Raw genomic sequence first — 21,656 nt, 5'->3', positions numbered from 1 at the left:
CAGAGAGGAGATGTAGGGTGGTGCTGAGCCATGGAGTGCTTTGTGAATGAGGGTAGTAGTTTTGTACTGGATTCTGGAATGGATGGGTAGCCAGTGTAATGACTGGCACAAGGTAGAGGCATCGGTGTAACGGTTGGTGAGGAATATGATTCTGGCAGCAGCATTCAGGACAGATTGGAGCGGGGAGAGTTTGGTAAGAGGGAGGCCGATCAGTAGAGAGTTTCACTTATTCATTCTTGTCTGGACTATTGTAACAGTAAGAGTTTTTGCAGAGTCGAAAGTAAGAAAAGGGCGAATTCTAGAAATGTTTTTGAGATGCAGATAAGAGCGAGCCAGTGATCGGATGTGGGGTGGTGAATGAAAGTTCGGAATCAAGGATGACCCCAAGGCAGCGGGCATGTTGCTTTGGAGTAATGGTGGAACCACACACGGAGATGGCAATGTCAGGCAAAGGTAGGTTAGTAGAGGGAGAGAACACGAGGAGTTCAGTTTTTGACAGGTTCAGTTTCAGATAGAGGGAGGACATGCTGTTAGAGACAGCGGTAAGACAATCACTGGTGTTTTCTAAAAAGGTCGGCGAGATAACAGGAGGAGAGGTGTATAATTGGGTGTAGTCAGCATAGAGATGGTACTGGAAACCAAATCTACTGATTGTTTGTCCAATAGGGGCAGTATACAAAGAGGAGGGGGCCTAGGACTGATCCTTGAGGAACCCCAACAGTAAGGGAAGGTGAGAGGAGGAACCAGCAAAACATACAGTGAAGGATTGGTCAGGGAGATAGGAGGAGAACGGTGTCCTTGAGGCCGATGGAGCGGAGCATAGTGAGGAGGAGCTGATGATCCACAGTGTCGAATGCTGCGGAGAGATCCAAGAGAATTAGCATGGAGTAGTGACCATTAGATTTAGCTGTTAGTAGGTCATTAGAGACTTTAGTGAGGGCAGTTTCAGAAGTGTGTAAAGAGCAGAAGCCAGATTGAAGAGGGTCAAGAAGAGAGTTATCTGAGAGATAGGGGGTAAGACGGGAGTGGACTAGGCGTTCGAGGAGTTTAGAGATGAAGGGCAGATTAGAGACAGGTCTATAATTAGCGGCACAATTTGTCGAGGGAGGGTTTTTTAAGTAATGGATGTATGATGGCATGCTTAAATGAGGAGGGAAAAATACCGGAAGTGAGCGAAAGGTTGAATATTTTTGTTAGGTGAGAGGTGACAGCCGGGGAAAGGGACTGGAGGAGATGTGACGGAATGGGGTCACTGGTGCAAGTGGTCGGGCGAGAAGATGCAAGGAGCCTGCTCACTTCTTCTGTAACTGGTTCAAAGTCAGAGAGTGAACTAGATATCCTGACTCATGACTTGGCTGTGAAAAGTGATTAGTATCACAGGAGTTCCATAAAGCATCAAACCTGGGTTTTTCGTTAACAATTTCCCCAAAATAGGATCATTCAACAAGATTTACTGGTGACCAAGAAAGTTTAGATCTTTGTTGTGAATTGTAAATTATAGTCATATTCATCTGGTCCCTCTCCTTTATTTCTATTGTTTAAGCAAAAATTGTTTGATTTTGCTGCCATTTGAGAGTGCTTGATTCACCAGATTTTTGGGGTATTACTGGTTTTAGAATCTTTCAGGGCTCTAGCTTGATTGTTGAAATTACAATTCGAGTGCAGTTTTCTCCAATTCTTTTGTGGGATGTTTTCTAACCATTTAATATACGTCCACTGCCTAAATGGATGTAGCCATTTCCATCCACTTTTTTTAATGTTTTGGTGCAAATGTGATTTAATTGAATAAAAAATTTTTTATCTAGGTAATCTGTTGGATTGGTAGAATAAGCTCCAGATGAAGTAGGTCTGCACATTACCAGAATTATCCCATACAAGGAAGGTCACTTAGGAAAAAACATCCAATATATTCAATTTATTGAGCTATAAACTATTTGTGATTGGGAGAGTACTTGGGTTTTTTGCCTCTAGAAGATTTTTTTTCCTGGTAGAAGGGGCGCTGCTTTAAACTCTCCACACCCCCTCCCAAACACATCCCCCACTCAGAGCACCACTATCCTAGCCAAAGTAATAAAAGCATTAGTGGAAATGCGATCTGTGACCAGATTTTGAGCAAGAATGCTTGTGAAAGAACACAAATCTGATTGGGAAAACATTCGGCGTGAACATAGGACAGACAAGTTTGCTCATGTCTAGTTTCCAGCAACCTTTGTTTACAGTTTTAATACTAAACCTCTCACTCCATGAATTTGTAGGCTTGAGTGGTGGTCTCAGTATTTTGCCATCATCTTTAGTAAGTGGGTTTGCTGAACCATTGATTGTGCATTAGTTTTTGACCTGAGCAGGCACCTACTGTTTTTTGGGGGGAGGAGGTGAGGAATCTGGATTGTGGGTTAGCATTTTAAAGTTTTCTGTACATTATTATCTGCAATGCTAGTTTAAGGTATCAAGTCCAACATTAAAAGGTTGTCATCTTTATTTACATTTTTAAACACAAAATATGAAACAAACTTCATCGCTTACAACACAAGAGACAGTGACAAGCTATGCTACAATGTTTTAGTCCTCCCATTCGTCATCTTCCACCTCATCTTCATCTGAAACAAATGAGAACTCCATTAATACAGAACATCTTAAAGGGAAGGTGTCAGTAGGGTCAATTATAAACTCTATATGAGCACAGATCATAGAAAGCTGAACAACACTTACATTTTCTAAGTCTAAATTTAATAAAATATGGAAGTGAGCTGTTAAGATCTATGGACATAGATCTGAGAATCTGCCTCCAAAGATTTTACATGAAAGGGGTGTTACCACTGAGAGCCATGTAATTACTGACAGTCTGCTCTCCTGATCTACATGTCTCACATAACCTTCTACTTAGAATATTTAGAACTACAGAACGGAGGCAGCAATTAAATACTAGGGGTCCGTTTACATGGCCCAACCAGGAGCACGAGTAGACCACTAATTGATAAGCTTTTACTGATCGGCAGTTTTGCTTTGGTCCGCCTGTGTAAAGAGCCAAACAATGAGCACTGCGCGATCTATACCATTTTTATCGGTCGTCCATGACAGCACTACGGAGAGAGGGGATCCGCCCTTCAGGAACAGGAAACCTACAGATACATAAGGGCGGCACCTCTCCCACGCATCAGTTGGTTTCCTGTTCCTGGAGGACAGGATTCCCTGCAGATACGACTTTGTTTCTCCTATCAATACCCAGGCCGACTGTCTGACCCAGGTAGCGAGGGGGGGGGGGGGTCTCCTACCTCGGGCAGTGCGGGTCCCTGGAAGCGCCACGGTGGGTCCGGGTAGGACTCCACAACAGTGAGCGGTGCAGGGTGGAGCGACGTCCGGAGGAGGTCCATCCCCAGTGGTCAGCGAGGTGAGTATGCCCCCCTGGGGTCCGCTCACCCTCCTGGGCCTCGGTCTTCCCCGCCTCTGGTCCCCGTCGGTGCGGTGCGGCGCCCTGTGCGCTCCTTTTTGGTCGGCAGGCCGGGGGTCGGGCGCTGGCTTCTGCCGCTTTCGCCGCTGTGCTGCGGCCACGGGTGGTGGTGGTGTAGCGGCGGGCAGCTAGGGGGTCCGGCGACGCTGTCCCCGGCTTCTGGGTGCGTTTGAGCCCTCAGGCCGAAACCGGAAGTGACGTGCAGGGGGCAGGGCTAAAACCGGAAGTTGGACGCCGGCCGGCTGGTTTTTTGCAAAAATCACCACTGTCCTGCATGCGGCGGGGGCGGGGCACGGATTTGCAGGTGGAGGAAAAGATTCTGGCCACACACCTGCACATGTTCCGGATTCGGGGGTGGGCTATATATAGCTGAGCATAACGCTGCAGGGCTGCTTGTGAGCCCATCTACAGCTATGGATGAGCCGGAAGCTGCCGTCGGTCTGCTGGAGCAGGAGCAGGACAGATCCTCGGAGAAGTCCCATGCGAACCCCCAGCCGAAGGCCCACGGACGCAGTAACCAGCCCGGTCGCAGATATAAACAGAAGGATCTGGACCGACCCCCCAGTAATCCGGTACCTACCGCTACTGCATGGGTAAGATCTTCGTGAAAGTACCCTGATGCAGTCTTTTCCTATGTTTATTTCCGTAGGGGAAAAAAAAAAAAAGCGCTGTAAAACAAAAAACAAGGAGTGCACGCTATGCGCTTGCCCTTTGCCAGACGCCTACCCTAAGAGACTTTGTCAGTCGTGTGTACAGCAGACGGTAGGAAATAAATTGATGGGGACTCTGATAGCCTTTTTCTCCGCTCCCATAGGTGGTGGAAGAGTCTCCTGATTTCACATCAAACCTTAGGGAGATTATCAGGAAGGAGGTGAAAGATTCCCTGAAATCCCTGTCCCGGGAGCCTTCCAAAAGAAGGGAACCTAGCGCCTCAGATTCGGATTCGTCCGCTGGCCCTAGTAGGGAGAATGAGTCAGATGCCTCTGTCTCCTCAGCGTCCTCTTCGGAAGAGGAGTCTAACCGGTTCTGTTTCCCATTGGGCCAAATGGACAAACTAATTAAATCAGTTAGATCCACCATGGGTGTGGCTGATGAAAGGCCAGAACTCTCAGCACAGGACCTAATGTTTGGCGGTCTAGACCCTAAAAAACGTAGGTCTTTTCCGCTCAATGACAAGGTCCAGAACCTCATCAAAAGGGAATGGAAAAAACCAGAGAAGAAAGGCTCTTTTCCACCTGCCTTTAAACGCAGATATCCCTTTGAGGACCCCATGGTGAATACATGGGATAAGGCACCGAAATTGGACGCAGCGGTGTCTAAAAAAAAAATCATCTATCCCCTTCGACGACATGGCTTCCCTAAAGGATCCTCTCGATAAGACGGCTGACTCATTCCTTAAAGGGACATGGGAGATGTCAGCGGGTGCCCTGAGACCTGCTGTAGCTGCGACATGTGCAGCCAGATCGATGATGGTCTGGCTGGATCAGCTAGGGTCTAAGTTGGAAGGCGGTGTTTCCAGAGATTCTATGTTGAAATTCCTGCCAACAATTCAGAATGCCGCTGCCTTTCTCGCGGACGCATCTGCGGATTCGGCAAGAATGGCGGCTAGGGCGGCCGGACTATCAAACGCAGCACGCAGGGCCCTATGGCTGAAATGTTGGCCGGGTGACCTTCAATCCAGATCCCGTCTGTGCTCTATCCCATGCGAAGGGGAATACCTGTTTGGTCCAGTCCTAGACGAACTGCTGGAGAAAGCTGGAGACTAGAAGAAAAAAAGTTTCCCAATCTACCAAATACCTCTTACAGGCGTCCCTTCGCAGGGAAGAGATTTTCGGAGGAGACCAGCCAGAGACCAGAGCAGATGGGATGAGAAAAAGAAGAAAGGTACTGGATTTATGTTTGGAGGTGGAGGACGTCAGGAGCCATACCGTGAGGTCAAAAAACCACCCCAATGACTAGTCGCCCCGGTGGGAGGTAGACTATCTGCCTTCTACCCGGCCTGGTCCAAAATCTCCAGTAGCGATTGGATTTTGGGGTTAATAGCTGCGGGTCTGCGGCTAGAGTTCTCTTCCATCCCTCAGAACTTCTTCAGAGTTACCCCACTCAGGTCCTCTCCAGCAGAACAGGCGGCCCTGGAAGCAGAAGTTCACGACCTGCTCAATAAGAATGTCCTGTCAGAGGTTCCGGAAGGAGAACAGGGTAGAGGATTCTACTCTCCTCTATTCCTAATAAGTAAACCTGATGGCTCCTTCAGAACAATTAACCTTAGGGCTCTTAATAATTTCCTGACCGTCCAATCATTTAAGATGGAAACTATTAACACCGCAATAATGCTGCTGTTTAAAAACTGCTTTATGGTAGTATTGGATTTGAAGGACGCCTATTACCATATCCCTATTTATGCAGGTCACCAACGATACCTGAGGGTGGTGGTAAGGTTGGATGGGGTAATCAGACACTTCCAGTATAGGGCCCTCCCCTTTGGTATATCGGTCGCCCCTCGAGTGTTTACCAAAGTTATGGCGGAAGTTATGGCACACCTGCATGAGTCCAACATTCTAATAATCCCCTACCTGGACGATCTCCTTATCGTAGGTAAAACGGCGGATCACTGTCTGGAACAGTTACATAAAGTGATGTCTGCTCTGGAGCGTCTGGGGTGGATGCTAAATGTCAAAAAATCACGCTTACAGCCCATGACGGTGCAGCGATTTTTAGGCCTGACCCTGGATTCCCAGGTTCAGGAATGCCGTTTGCCTCAAGAGAAAATTGATCGCCTGCACCTTCAGGTGCTGAATGCCTCTAAAAACCCCACCATGTCCCTTAGAAGAGCCATGTCTGTTGGGCTCTCTTCCTGTATTCCAGCGGTCCGATGGGCCCAGTATCATACGAGGATACTTCAGGGCGAGGTGCTGTTACAACAAAAAAGGTTGGGGGGGATGTCTGGAGAGCCTGATGACCCTATCCCAAGACGCTATTATGTCCCTCGGATGGTGGCTAGACCAAGAGAACCTGTCCACAGGGGTCCCCTGGGAATATAATGTAACTCGTATACTCACCTCGGACGCTAGCCCTTCTGGGTGGGGGGGCTCACATGGGGGATACGTTGGTCCAGGGGCTTTGGGATCGGGATCAGATAGAAATGTCTTCCAACCTAAAGGAGTTAACGGCTGTGGAACAGGCAGTTAAATCACTCCTTGTCTATCTACAGGGCCACCACGTGTGGGTATTCTCGGACAATCGGGTCGCCGTGGCATACATAAATCACCAAGGCGGGACTCGTTCCATATCCCTAATGTGCGTAGCAGATCGTCTATTCCATCTAGCAGAGCAACATCTTCTCATTGACGGCTCTTCACATAAGAGGGGCAGAAAACACTACGGCGGATTTCTTAAGCCGCAACACATGGAGTCGTTCAGGGACCACTCTCCCTGCCTCAATCTTCAACCTCATCGTGGAAAGATGGGGTCAACCAGAGGTAGACCTGTTTGCCACAAAAGAAAACAGGAAAGTGGCACAATTCTGCTCTCAACCCCAGAGAAAATCCTCTGTCAGTAGACGCCCTCCTCATAGACTGGAACTTCAGGCTAGCCTACACCTTTCCTCCCCTGTCTCTACTTCCTCTGGTAGTGAGGAAAATCAGGAAGGACAAAGCCACAGTGATAATAATTGCCCCCTTCTGGCCCAGAAGAATGTGGTTTCCATGCCTGAGGGCTATGTCGATATCCGACCCATGGGTCTTGCCAGACATCCTGGATCTCCTATCCCAGGGCCCAGTCTACCATCCTTGGGCGGTTGGCCTTCATCTGACGGCGTGGGTTTTGAGCGGGCGCTGTTAAAGGATAGGGGGTTCTCTCTGGGCCTCATTAACACTCTGCTGAAGAGCAGAAAAATAATCACCACAAAGATTTATGTTAGGATCTGGAAGAAGTTCCTTCAAAACTCGGGTGTAATAGCTGGTCAGTCAATACCAATAGACCAGATTTTAGAATTCTTACAGAAGGGGTTGGATATGGGGTTATCCCCAAATACACTTAAAGTGCAGGTATCAGCCTTAGGGGCCCTCTTTGGCTGCAACATTGCTGAGAATCACTGGGTCAGCAGATTCAGAGCGACAAAACGGTCTAGGCCAATGGTGAATAGGGTCATGCCATGGGACCTGAACCTAGTCCTCTCAGCCATGACAGAGGCTCCATTTGAGCCAATTGCATCAGCCTCTATTAAAAATTTATCCCTTAAAGTAGCCTTCCTGGTGGCCCTAACATTGGCGCGTAGGATAGGCGACATCCAAGCATTATCCAGGGTTCCCCCTTACATGCAGCTTAGGGATGATAGAGTGATTCTCTCCCCTGATCCAGCATATCTCCCTAAAGTAGTGTCCAGGTTCCACAGAACACAGGAAATAGTTCTTCCATCTTTCCTCCCCAATCCTACTAACGATAAGGAAAGGAAGCTACACACTTTAGGTGTAAAAAGATGTATCCTGGAATATCTGGCAGTAACTGATCCCTGGAAGATAGATAACACCCTATTCGTGTCCTATCAGGGTAGTAGGAAGGGTGACAGGGCATCAAAATCTACTTTAGCTAGATGGATCAGGGAGGCTCTCGCTGGCATACATCTCAAAGGGCAAGCCGGCGCCTGAAGGTCTGAAAGCGCATTCCACTAGAGCTATGGCGGCTTCGTGGGCGGAAAGATTGGAGGTGTCGATCGACCAAATTTGTAAGGCTGCTACTTGGTCTTCCCCAAACACATTCTATAACCACTATAGATTGAACTTGGGTGCCTCTTCTGACCTTTCGTTTGGTGTAAGGGTGCTGCAAGCTGTAGTCCCTCCCTAGTTAGTTACTCTCTAGTGCTGTCATGGACGACCGATAAAGTCTTAGTTACTCACCGGTTAACGGTGTTTTTCGGAGTCCATGACAGCACCTGTACATACCCTCCTGTCTTCTTAAGTTCTGGGTGTACACCTCTTCCTTTATTTATATATTTCACGGGTAGTGAATAGTTAGTTATTTGGGTCATTGTTTATTATGTATGCTATTAACCTTGGTGGTCCTCTTGTGCTCTGTAAACCAACTGATGCGTGGGAGAGGTGCCGCCCTTATGTATCTGTAGGTTTCCTGTTCCTGAAGGGCGGATCCCCTCTCTCCGTAGTGCTGTCATGGACTCCAAAAAACACCGTTAACCGGTGAGTAACTAAGACTATCCTCTTAACATATTGTAGCCATCATATTATATAGCAGTGTGTATTTACAATTGCTTATTTTGCCTTTCTACTCCGGATTGACCTAATGGAATGACAGATTACTGTATTTTCTGGACCATAAGACGCACTTTCCCCCAAAATAAAGTTTTGGGTGAAAATAGGGGGTGCATCTTATGGTAGGAATATACTTATAAATCCTGTGGCGGCAGCGCCGATGCAGCTTCCCATCCCAGTGTGGCTGTGACGGTGCTCTGTGGTGTGGTGGGGCTCTGCTGGCATTTCTTCAAAGCCTGGAAGCCCCCACAGCTCCATTAATTGTGGTGGTCTCTGGCAAAATGGCCACCAGGGCGGCGCATGCTCAGATTCAGATCTTGTCCCGAGATCTGAATCCGAGCATGCGCCTCCTATTTTGCTGGAGACCACCGCACTGCATCACAGCAGTGGAGCTGTGGGGGCTTCCAAGAAATGCTGGCGGAGCCCCACCACCACACCAGAGCGCTGCTTCCCCCCATCCCACCAGCCTGGGATGGAATTTCCTGGAGGCCACCGCACCAGCCTGGACCACACTTCCACCTGTACTGATCCCTTCCCTGGTAAGCTGAATTCGGTCCCCCATTTTACACTCCTCCCAAAAATTTGAGGTGCCTCTTATGGGCTAGAAAATAAGATGACCTATTGACATGTGATAAAAAAAAAAAAAAAAAAAAAAAAAAAAACCACGCTAGCTGAATCTTTAAGCTCTGTAGAAGCAGGAGGGCTGGTTTCCCTGCATGACTCATAAGTCACTGCAGAAGTCCCTGGCAGGGTGAGGGGGGGGGGGGGGAATGGAGGGACAAGAGTGTTTCTACATAGAGCAGAAAAGAAAAATGTAGCTGGCAGAAAGGGAAAAAAAAAAATCAATTGTAAGCACAGTATTATAGAATATGATGAGTGCAATATATTAAAAGGCTGTGAGCTTTGATGGGAAAAGCACTTGTTTAAAGGTTGAATTTGGATAGAATCATGTGACAAGGTGTGAACCATTAAATCACACGTTGAGGGCCCAATGCAAACAAGTGTTAGTTCTACATATGAGCAGACCAATATTCACCAACTCATCATTGATTATTACCTACCTGAGGAGTGTATAGCCTTGTGCCTTCTTTTGATGACATCCATTAATGCTGTGACTATGTTAAGACTTTCTGCATTTTCAACCTTTGAAGGTTGGGTTACCTTAGGAGGGGGTGAAATAAGCAATTAGGTTTGCTTCCATTCTAAGTATTCATTATTTTGAAGTTAAAAGGATTTTAATCGTATAATCAAAGTTAAAATCATAGATTTGCCACCAAGTTGAAGTTATTTATTTAAGACAACCACCATTTTAACACCCAACTGGTCCATTGCCATAAAAAACAGATTCCATTGACTCAAGAAAAGATCAGTTTCAAAGGGAATCTCATCATGTGTTTGAGAGCAGCATGATGTTGATTCCAGCAATGTGTCACTTACTGGGCTGCTTGCTGTACTACTGATTAAAAAAAAATATAGTTGTTACCGATAACGGTATTTCTCTGAGCCCACGACGGCACCACGGAGAGAGGGGATCCGCCCACCAAGGACAGGAAACCTACAGATAAATAGGCGGTACCTCTCTCCTGCATCAGTTGTTTACTAGAGAACGATGGGAGACTATGAACAGAGACTTGCTTTTAACATTACCTAAATACTTAACATGAGATACCGCGTGACTTATACCATTAGCATAAGGCACTATATTCATGTGCACACCCAGGAAGTGAAGGGAGGGAATGTAGGGGTGCCGTCTTGGGCTCAGAGAAACACCAAGGTTACTTACCGGTAGCTGGTTTTTCCAGAGCCCATGACAGCACACCTGAGAGAGGGATCCGCCCAGTCAGGACAGGAAACCTACTGAAATAAAAGGGCGGTACCTCTCCCTTGCTTCAGTTGGTTTTCAGAGCATGAGAGGCCCCATGGTTAGTACATGGTAATCCATCACCACATCATAATTATAACAAGATACACCCAGCTAAAAAGTGCGCACCAAAGGGTGAAAAAAGAAGGGAGGGAATATACAGGTGCTGTCATGGGCTCTGGAAAAACCGGCTACCGGTAAGTAACCTTGGTGTTTTCCCGTCTCCCATGACAGCACACCTGAGAGATTTTTGGAGAAAGAACCACCTTAGGGAGGGACCACCGCTTGTAGCACCCTTCTACCAAAGGTAAGGTCAGATGAGGAGGATAGATCTAGCCGATAGTGTCTAAAGAAGGTAGATGGAGAGGACCAGGTAGCAGCCTTACAAATTTGATCTATCGATACCTCTGCTTTTTCTGCCCAGGAAGTAGCCACGGCCCTGGTGGAGTGAGCCTTGATGCCATCAGGGATCGGGGCGCCACAGGAAGCATAGGATAAGGAAATAGCCTCCCTAATCCACCTAGCAATAGTACCCTTGGATACCCCATATCCCTTCTTACTACCCTGGAAGGCTACAAATAGGGATTGATCCTTCCTCCACTGACTAGTCAAGGATATGTACTGCAAAATAGTTCTCCTCACATCCAGTGTATGAAATTTTGCCTCCCCTGGGTTCTTAGGATTACTACAAAAAGAGGGTAACACAATCTCTTGACTTCTATGGAATTTAAGTACAACTTTCGGAAGGTATGCCGGATCTGTACTACTCATCAAAAATTTGCGTGTAAGGAGGGGAGGCAGACAGGGCCTGCAAGTCGCTCACTCTACGGGCTGATGTTAACTACCAGAAGCACCGTTTTAAGGGCGAGTATCTTTATTGACGATTCCTGCAAGGGTTCAAATGGACCTTTGGTTAGGGCATCTAATACCAGATTTAAATCCCACGGGGGAACTCTATGAATTTCCACTGGTCTAGACCTACCACAGGATTTAATAAAGCGGGACACCCATCTATTGGAGGCAAGATTGCAATTATACAAGGCTCCTAATGCCGACACCTGAACCTTAAGCGTATTAGTTGCCAACCCCAGTTGTAAACCCGCTTGTAAAAATTCTAAGATAGTACCCACAGGAGCCTTATCCCCCAAAGGTTGCCCCGAAAAATCCAGAAACTTTTTCCACATTCTACCATAAATTCTCGATGTTACTGGTTTTCTACTTTAATAAGGTGGAGACTAACCCCGGCGAAACCCCCCGCCTACTCAGTAATGCCCTCTCAAATTCCAGGCTGCAAGATGGAAGCCCTTCACTTGAGTGGCATATTGGGCCCTGGGTTAGCAGGTTTGGAATTTCTGGTAGAATCCAAGGATCGGTTATAGACATCTGTCTCAGGAGGGAGAACCAAGGTCTTTTCGGCCAAAATGGAGCAATCAAGATTACCCTCGCTTGCTCCATTCTGATCTCTCTCACCACTGCTGGAATCATCGCTATCGGTGGAAACACATAAGCGAGACTGAAATCCCATTGTATTTGCAGAGCATCTACCGTGAAAGGATTCTCCCTCGGGTCTAACGAACAGAAACTGTCTACTTTCCTGTTGTTTAGAGTGGCAAATAAATCTATTACAGGTAAGCCCCCAAGCCTTCACTGTTGAAACACCCTGGGATTTAAAGACCACTCTCCCTGCCTCAGTGTCTTGCGACTTAGGTAGTCTGCTCTCGTATTCTCGACTCCCCTTATGTGGAGAGCAGAGAGGGATAGTAGGTGGCGCTCTGGTAGATGTAGGAGGACAGACGCTGACTTCATTAGAGAAAGGTATCTCGTCCCCCCCTTGGTGGTTGATATATGCCACCACTGCGCGATTGTCTGACATGATTCTGGTATGGTGACCTTGAAGGATGGGAAGGAAGCGTTTCACAGCTCTTTCTACAGCCCATAATTCTCCTAGATTTGACGCCTGCTGTGATTCTAGATGGGACCAGGATCCCTGAATTGAGAGAGATCCTAAATGCACCCCCCATCCTGTACCACTTGCGTCTGTGGTGATGACCTGCTCTACCGGAGTTATCCACTGGACCCCCGACGTTAAATGATCTCTTATGGCCCACCATTTTAGGGAATCTGTTACCTCCAACGAAAGACATAGCTTGCCCTCTAAACGCCCTTTTAACCATCTTTGCGCAGACAGGACCTCCCACTGCAATAGTCTTAGATGGGACTGAGCCCATCTTACTGCGGGTATACAGGACGTCAGAGAGCCCAGCAAGGACATTGCCTTTCTCAATGTCATTACAGGGTGTTGAATTGCTGCTTCCACAAGATTTTGAATTTTGACCAGCTTGTTTTCTGGTAGGCTACTTTCACACTAGCGTTAACTGCATTCCATCACAATGCGTCGTTTTGCTGAAAAAACGCATCCTGCAAAAGTGTTTGCAGGATGCGTTTTTTCACCATTGATTAACATGAAGCAACGCATTGTGACGGATTGCCACACGTCGCACCCGTCCTGCGACGGATGCGTCGTGCAGTGGCGGACCGTTGGGAGCAAAAAACGCTACATGTAACGTTTTTGCTCACGACGGTCCGCTTTTTCCGACCGCGCATGCGCGGCCGGAACTCTGCCCCCACCTCCCCGCACATCACAATGGGGCAGCGGATGCACTGGAAAAATGCATCCGGTGCCCCCGTTGTGCGGCGGAGACCACGCTAGCGCTGGGAACGTCGGCCTAGTGTGAAAGAAGCCGTAGGAGACAAAGCCGACGCCTGGAGTCCAGAACCAGGCCTAAAAAGGACTGAATCAGCTCCGGTGTCAACCTTGATTTGGCGAGATTTATTTTCCACCCCAACATTTCTAGTGTCGCCATAACCTCTTTTATTTGTGACAGGCAGTGTGCTGCTGAATTCCCTATTATCAGGAAGTAGTCTAGATACGGAACTATTACCACGTTCTGAGAGCGGAGGAAGGACATGACCTCTGACATCAGCTTGGTAAATATTCTTGGCGCTATTGCCAGGCCGAATGGGAGGGCAGCGTACTGATAGTGCCTGAGACAACCTTGGACAAACTGCTACCCTTAGGAATTTTTGAAAGTCTCGATGAATTGGGATGTGATAATAGGCGTCCTTTAAATCGATAGCTGCCATGAAACACTGTGGAAACAAGAGTTTTATTGCTGTATTCACAGACTCCATTTTGAAGGAACAGTTTACTACCGATTGGTTGAGATTTTTTAAATTGATGATAGTGACCCGTCTGGTTTCCTTATCAAAAAGAGGGGAATAAAAACCTTTTCCCTGCTCTTCCCCCGGGACTTCTACCAGAACATGTTTTGATACCAGCTCCAATACCTCTGCTTCCAAGGCTAGCTGCTCTTCCGGGGTTTTTCTTTGGGGTGTTGAAACAAAAGTCTGTCGCGGTGGATAAACAAAATCTATTTTTAGGCCGTCTTTGACCACCTTCAGAGCCCAATGAGTGGGGGATATGTCTACCCAGGCTGGGAAAAAAGACGAAAGCCTCCCTCCTACTGGCCTGGCGTCATTGGGAGGGCTTTTTTGTTGATGTTGAGGGACCTTTAAACATATATCCAGATCCCCTTCTGTCTCTGGAGTCCCAACTCCTATCTCCCGGGGGGGGGGCGGCCTCTAATAAATTTGCCCCTCCGAAAATAAGGCCTTCTAAAGTCCACTGGAAAGCGAGGAAAACCCCTTTTTCCTGTCTCCGGCTTTCTCCAGAATGTCCTCCAACTTTTTACCGAAGAGGAAATGGCCATCACATGGTATAGAACAGAGTCTATTCTTTGAGGGTAAGTCTCCCGGGCACCCCTTCAACCAGAGAGCATGTCTAGCCACATTGGATAGACTTGCAGCTCTAGCCGCCAGCCTTACGGAGTCTGCTGAAGAATCTGCTATAAAGGCTGCCGCTCCTTTAGCCATAGCTACATTGGATAAAATTTCATCTCTTGGAGCTTTAGATTTTAACTGCTCCTCTATTTGCTGTAACCATACAATAAGGGAACGTGAGACACAGGTTCCCGCAGTTGCCGGTTTCAGACTGCCCGCGGTTGCTTCCCAGGTGTGCCTTAGGAATCCGTCCGCTTTTTTATCTAAGGGGTCCCTTAATACACCAGAGTCTAAGGGAAGGGATAGTTTTTTTTAGAAGACTTGGCTACAGCGCTGTCAATTTTAGACACTTTATCCCAAGTCTCTGAATCCTTCTCCTCAAAGGGGTAACGTCTTTTAGAAGCCGAGGGCAGATTACCCGATTTCTCCATTCTCTCTATAAGGGCCTTTATTTTGGAGATAACAGGAAAGGTACATTTTCTTTTTTCCTCCAAACCCCCGAACATAATGTCCTCCAGAGATTTAGCTGTTCTCTCATCCTTTAGGCCCATTGAAGCTCTAACGGCTTTTACCAGCTTGTCCATGTTCTCGTAAGAAAGCACGGACGGCCCCCCAACATCGCTATCTGAAGAGGAGCCAGAGGACCTAGAGGAGGAGCAGGGAGACAATGTTTCTTCCGGACCTTCCTCATCAGAATGAGAAACCTCAGATACAGAAACTGGTTCTAGGTCTCTACTACCCCATTTTCTTAAGTGCTGCTTTAACAGAGCCTTCTACTTCTGCTCTAATTATTGCCCTAAGACTAGAGGCAAAGTCAGGGGTCTCTTCCTGGATAGTCTTTTGGATGCAATCTATACAAAGACTTTTCTGCCACTGGACTGCCAACGGAACTCTACAGAGGGCACATTCTTTATTCTTTGTCTTGGAGCTAGCCTTCCTCGGCGCCTGCCAAGTAAACAGAAAATGTACTCTATTACCACCAGGGTGACATTCACGTAGATCACTCACCACCTGCTGACCACAAACGGTACCGGATTCCGAGGCGGACTAGGAGCACGGGGAATGTTTCTCCTGGAGGTAGAAGAATCCTGAAATGACCGACCAGGACGATTGCCACTCCTTCCACTCGAGCGGCTATCCATTTTAGTAAGCTAGTGAGCAGGTGTATCACCTGAAGAGGGCTCTTGCAGCTGTTGCAGCTCCATATGATCCTCCATCTCTGGAACAGCTGTATGGGAATGAGCGTCGTTCAGCGTTGCTTTACCCTTAATAAAGGGTTCTCCTCAGTGCTCCCCACCTCTTCCGGTGACTGTTAAGCTCCTCTCCTCCCGAACCCCGCCGGGAAGCCTGTAGCGTTACTGGCGTTCTTTCCATGGGCGCCGCCATCTTGGATCTGGCGTGCCGGTCTGACGTCATGCAGGCACGCCCACTCCCAGCGTACCTTGCGCGCAACGTCAGCCATGCGCCCGGAAGTCACCCAGCTGAGGGGGAGAGAGCGGCGTGGTAGACAGAACGGCCCCAGGAGTCCGGACTGTGCTGGACCAACGCCCGCAAGAGCCCCATGGGATCTGCGAACGGCGCTACCGTCTCCTGAAGGCCGACATACAGGCCCCTGCCTGTGCTTCCAGTGCCGGGACAGGAGCGGGTAAGTGGATCTTCTATTAAAAAAAACAAAAAAAAAAAACGCCGTCTTCAGCACAAGGGTTCTCATCAGGACAGGAAACCCAACTGAAGCGAGGGAGAGGTACCGCCCTTTTATTTCAGTAGGTTTCATGTCCTGACTGGGCGGATCCCTCTCAGGTGTGCTGTCATGGGAGATGGGAAAATACCGTTATCGGTAACTATATTTTTCTCTGACGCCCACGACGGCACCACGGAGAGATTTGCAGAGATTTGTACATTAGGGAGGGACCACCGCTTCCAGAACCCTTTTACCAAAGGTAAGGTCTGGAGAGGAGGTAAGGTCCAATCTATAGTGCCTATAGAAAGTGGACGGTGAAGACCAGGTAGCAGCTTTACATATCTGCTCAATAGAAGCTCCGGCCTTCTCCGCCCAAGAGGTTGCCACTGCTCTTGTTGAGTGTGCCTTGATATTTCCCGGAACGGGTACGCCACTCGCCGAGTATGACAGGCTGATGGCTTCTGTAATCCATCTTGCCAGGGTGCGTTTAGATGCTTTCTTCCCCTTTCGGGGACCCTGGAAACACACAAAGAGAGGAATCCTCCCTACTCTCCCTAGTGGCTTCTATGTAATGTATCAGGCATCTCCTTACATCTAATGTATGTAACGCCTCTTCCTCTTTGTTTTTGGGGTTAGGACAGAAGGAGGGCAGAGATTTGTGTCCTATGAAAACAGGATGCCACCTTTGGGAGATATGCAGGGTCAGGTTTTAGGATGACCCTATCATCCAGGATTTGCGTGAAAGGGGGGGTTGGCGGATAGGGCCTGGATATCACTGATCCTATGTGCGGAAGTGAGTGCGACTAGCAGGGAAGTTTTTAGGGATAAGATTTTGACTGAAGCATCCGCTAAGGGTTCGAAGGGAGGTTTAGATAATGCTCCAAGAACTAAATTTAAATCCCACTGAGGGGTAGATTTCACGGGTAGAGGCCTTGATCTACCGGCTGCTTTGATGAATCTAGATATCCATCAATTTCCTGCTAAATCATAGTTGAACAGAGCTTCTAGAGCCGCTACATGAACCTTCAAGGTGTTTGTGGCCAGACCCAACTCTAACCCATTCTGCAGAAACTCCAGAAAGGCATTAAGAGGGACACCCTCCCCCATTTTGAAGCCTGAAGATGAAAGGAATTTTTTCCATACTTTACCGTATTGTCTGGTTGTAACAGGTTTTCTACTTTGTAACAGTGTAGATACTAGCCCTGGAGAAACCCCCCTGCTTTCTAGTAGCTCCCTTTCAAATGCCAAGCTGTCAAGTGCAAACTTGCCATCTGTGGATGATGAACTGGGCCTTGGGAGAGAAGGTTTGGGAGATCCGGAAGTACCCATGGATCAGAGATGGACATTCTCATCATCCAGGAAAACCAAGTCCTTTTCGGCCAGAATGGGGCGATCAAGATTATGTGAGCCCTGTCCTCCCGAATCTTCCTCAGCACCGCTGGAATCAGAGCAATAGGGGGAAACGCATATGCTAGTTGATGGTTCCAGGAACGCATCTAGGGAAACAGGGTTCCCCCTGGTGTTATTGAGCAAAAGGTGTTCACTTTTTTGTTTAGATGGTTTGCGAAGAGGTCTATGTTTGGTGTGCCCCATTTTACCGAGATTTGACTGAACACCGACTGATTCAGCTCCCATTCCCCCTGCTTCAAGCGAGAGCGACTTAGTAGTCTGCTCTGAAATGGTCTACCCCCTTTATAAGCAGGCCCGATAGGGATTGAAGGTTGGATTCGGCTATGTGGAAGATTGGTTATCTCCATCAGACTCCGAGAACGGGTACCCCCTTGGTGATTCAGATATGCCATCACCACTTTGTTGTCTGACATGATTCTGACATGGTGAGACCGAAGGGGCCCCAGGAACTCTAATAGTGCAAATTTGACTGCCAATAGTTCCTTCATATTGGAGGACGCTTTTCAGATATGGAGGCCAATTCCCCTGAGCTAACAGGTCGTTCAGGTGAGCCCCCCACCCACTGGGACTCGCATCTGTTGTTACTACCTGGGATACTGGAGTCACCCACGGGATTCCTTGAGAAAGATTGCCTAGCGATGTCCACCAGCCTAGTGACTAAATTGTGTTTGGATATAAAGGGAATTTAGAAGGTCAGCTCATTTTTAGAGAGACTTCTTCTGACAAGATTTGCCATTGAAGTTCCCTTGTGTGTAATTGAGCCCATTGGGCTGCCGGAATGCAGGCTGTCATGGATCCCAGGAGGGACATCGCTTGGCGCAGTGTTATGGAGGGGGTGTCTCGCCTTCTGGATACCAGATTTATGATGTTTTGGATTTTTTCCCCTGGAAGGCGACATTCTTGTTTTATAGAGTCCAGAGTGAGACCCAGGTACTCCTGGATCTGGCATGGTAACAATCTGGATTTTTTTAAGTTCACTAGCCAGCCCAGTTTTTCCAGAGAATGTCTGATTGTTTTCAGCTGTTCCTCGCAGTGTTGTGGAGAGGAACCTATTATCAAAAAATCGTCGAGGTATGGTACTATCAGGGTATCTTGCTCCCTCAGGTGAGCCATTACCTCCGCAACTATTTGTGAAGACCCGCGGGGCTATAGCCAGCCTGAAAGGTAGGGCCAAGAATTGAAAATGGTATACCACCCCCCTTATATAGACTGCTATTCTTAGGAATTTTTGGTGATCTTTGGATAGGGACGTGATAGTAGGCGTCCCTTAGATCCAGGACTACCATGAAACAGTGGAAACAGCATTTTTATTGAGGTTTTTATTGTTTCCATCTTGAACGGCTGGATTTCTAGGAATTTGTTTAACTCTTTCAGATTTATGATAGAAGCCGGACGGTTCATTCAGGACTTTCTCTGGAACAGAGGGGAGTAACACCCTTGACCTCTTTCTTGAAGGGGAACTTCCATGAGAACCCCCTTTGTTTACCAGTCCCATGACTTCTCTCTAATGCTAGCTGCTCTTCCTCCGAAGATCTTCGTGAAGTCGTCCTGAACGAGGGGGTTTTTGAAATTTCAATTTCAGTCCGGATCTTATTATGTTCAATACCAAAGGACTGTTGGTAATATTCTCCCAGGCTGAGAGGAAAAGGGCCAGTCTTCCCCCCCCACCTGGGGCAAGCATTCATTGTGCGGGTTTTTTGTTATCGTTAGGGTTTTTGTTGAAGATGAAACCCTTGTTTTTGTTTCGCTTGTCCTCCCACCTATCCTGTTTTTTTCCGGGCTTCCTTCGGAAGAACCTCTTGCTCCGAAAGGGCCTTCTGTATGAAGGGAAACCCAGGGAGGGAAAAGATTTCTTTTTATCCCCCGCTTTCTCTAGTATATCATCTAGAGTGGGCCCGAATAGGAACTCTCCTTCACAGGGGATGGTGCATAATTTAGACTAAGTCTGGAGGTCTCCTGGCCAACATTTTAGCCAGAGGGCCCGTCTTGCGGCATTAGAAAACACTGCTGACCTAGTGGATAATTTGATTGAGTCCGCCACGGCATCTGCCAAGAAGGCGGCAGCTCCACGCATAATGGGCAACATATTTAAAATTGAGTCTCGGGATGCCCTGTTTTTGAGCTGGCTTTCCAATTGGTCTAGCCATACCATCAGGGAGCGGGATGTACATGCGGCAGCGACTGCTGGTTTAAAGGCCTCCACCAGCCGCTTCCCATGAACCTCTGAGGAAGCCATCTGCTTTCTTGTCCATTGGGTCTTTTAAGACCCCCATGTCCTCAAATGGAAGGGCATATTTTTTTGGATGCCTTAGCAATTGCCACATCCAGTTTAGGGGCCTTCTCCCAGAAGGAACAGGATTGGTCATCGAATGGGTACTTTTTCGGAGTCAGTAGCGACTTTCTTATAGGCTTTTTCCACTTTTTTTAATCAAAGACTGGATTTTTTCATTAAGGGGAAAGGCCCTTCTCTTTTTCTGGTCTAGCCCCCGAACATTATGTCTTGAACGGATCTTTTGGGGTGAGGATCTGCCAGCCCCATAGTCTAGTTAAGGCCGTTAGAAACACTATCAGTTTCTTCTATAGGAAAGCAACTACGGCCTCCCGAGGAAGATGAGGAGGAAGAATTAGATGAGCCCGAATCCATATCTTCCCCCGAATCACCCGATTCAGGAGACAGAGATCTGTGCTTAGTCTTCCTTCTCTTTTTTCCTCCTTTGAGGGATTTAAAGGTTTCCTCTACCTGGACTTTAATCAGGTTTTTGAGATCTGCTGCAAACCCAGGAAGGCCTTCTGACACTGTCTGCTGAATACAAATACTGCAAAGTCTTTTGTCCCATGAAGATTGAAGATCTTTACATAGGGCACATGTGTTATGTTTAGTTTTACTTGCGCTTTTCTTCCCCTACGGTAAAAGACACAAAGATAGACTCTCACTATCGCTAACATTCACGAAGATCACTCACCACCTTATGGACCCATAAATACCGGTTGGGCACGATCCATGTTCGCTTTATCCCTTGAGCCGGACGCTATGCTGGACTCTTTGCTGCACAGAGATCCAGAACGCCCTCCGGTAGAGTCCTGGTGTCCTTTCTGGTTTTGTCGCTTCTGAGGCGTCGGTTGTGGAGATGCCCTGGGCAGGGGAGATACCTGCTCCACATCGCTCACAGGTGAGCACTGGCCGGTCTCCATCTTGGAAGCGTTTTTGCCCCCAGATGCACCTGCTAAAATAGTGGTGGAAGGCGCCTTTTTTTTGCGCATGCGCAGTTCGCCTTGCCCCTGGAATCCTGCGCAGTTCGGGCCCGAGCACGAAATCCCGCGCAGTTCTCCCAACGGCCGCGCAGGCACACTAGGCGAGGATCGCAGCGCTTGTGCGCAAGCCCCTGCCGCTTGAAATCTCGTCTTCTCCCACGCAGATGGGGCAACATGGCGCCGCGCACTTACTGCACGCCGACTCCACGGAACTCAGGCTGCAGACTGACGCCAGGGAGCCACATCGCTCCTATCCATAGATGAAACTTGGACACGGCTGCTGCTGGTGAGTCTTCCTAGAGAGGTGGCCTGGTCCTGCCACCTCTCCGCACACCCTAAAAAGGCCTACCAGCCCCTAGCGGTGGCGCTTCGGGTCACCACATCTAGCTGAGGCAGGGGGGCCCCCGCTGCCTGAATCGGCTGATTGGCCCTGGAATTCCCACAGAGAATCTTTCCTTCTGACGGAGGTGGATCTGTAGGTCTCCCATCAAGGACAGGAAACCAACTGATGCAGGAGAAAGGAGGTACCGCCTTTTTATCTGTAGGTTTCCTGTCCTTGGTGGGCGGATCCCCTCTCTCCGTGGTGCCGTCGTGGGCATCAGAGAAATCAACTTTTGCAGGAGACCACTAGTAGACCTCCTGCCATGTATTCCTTCATACTCATGAGCTCTGTATAACACTGCACCCCATTGATTGGCAGATTTCTACTTTACAGTGTACAATTAGTGATGGGGCCGGGTTATATGCAGCTCAGCATTCAGAGAATGTAGATCATGTCAAAACTACAGAAAGCAGCCCAATAAGTGATGTCACTGGAATCATGGTTTCTGTCCTGGCATTATGCCATTCTCAGATGGGGTAGCCCCCAAAAAAAGTTTTATATAAAAGTTCCGCTTGAAA

The 21,656-nt window shown here is 48.1% G+C and overlaps 1 protein-coding gene across 1 annotated transcript in view; it reads right to left on the bottom strand.

Moving 5' to 3' along the window:
• Window positions 1-2,460: 2,460 nt before the first annotated feature.
• LOC143788355 (uncharacterized) overlaps window positions 2,461-21,656 on the bottom strand; it is a 28,653-nt gene continuing 9,457 nt past the window's right edge. Inside the window, exons 6-7 of the mRNA XM_077277985.1 lie at window positions 9,774-9,873; window positions 2,461-2,597 (exon numbers count right to left, since the gene is read on the bottom strand). Coding sequence (XP_077134100.1) covers window positions 2,560-2,597; window positions 9,774-9,873 — 138 coding nt within the window. The 3' untranslated portion in view covers window positions 2,461-2,559. The remainder of the gene's footprint in view (window positions 2,598-9,773; window positions 9,874-21,656) is intronic.

Source organism: Ranitomeya variabilis, chromosome 8 (genome assembly GCF_051348905.1).
Source record: "Ranitomeya variabilis isolate aRanVar5 chromosome 8, aRanVar5.hap1, whole genome shotgun sequence".
Taxonomy (NCBI): Eukaryota; Metazoa; Chordata; class Amphibia; order Anura; family Dendrobatidae; genus Ranitomeya; species Ranitomeya variabilis.
This window is presented reverse-complemented; position numbering and strand designations above follow the sequence as displayed.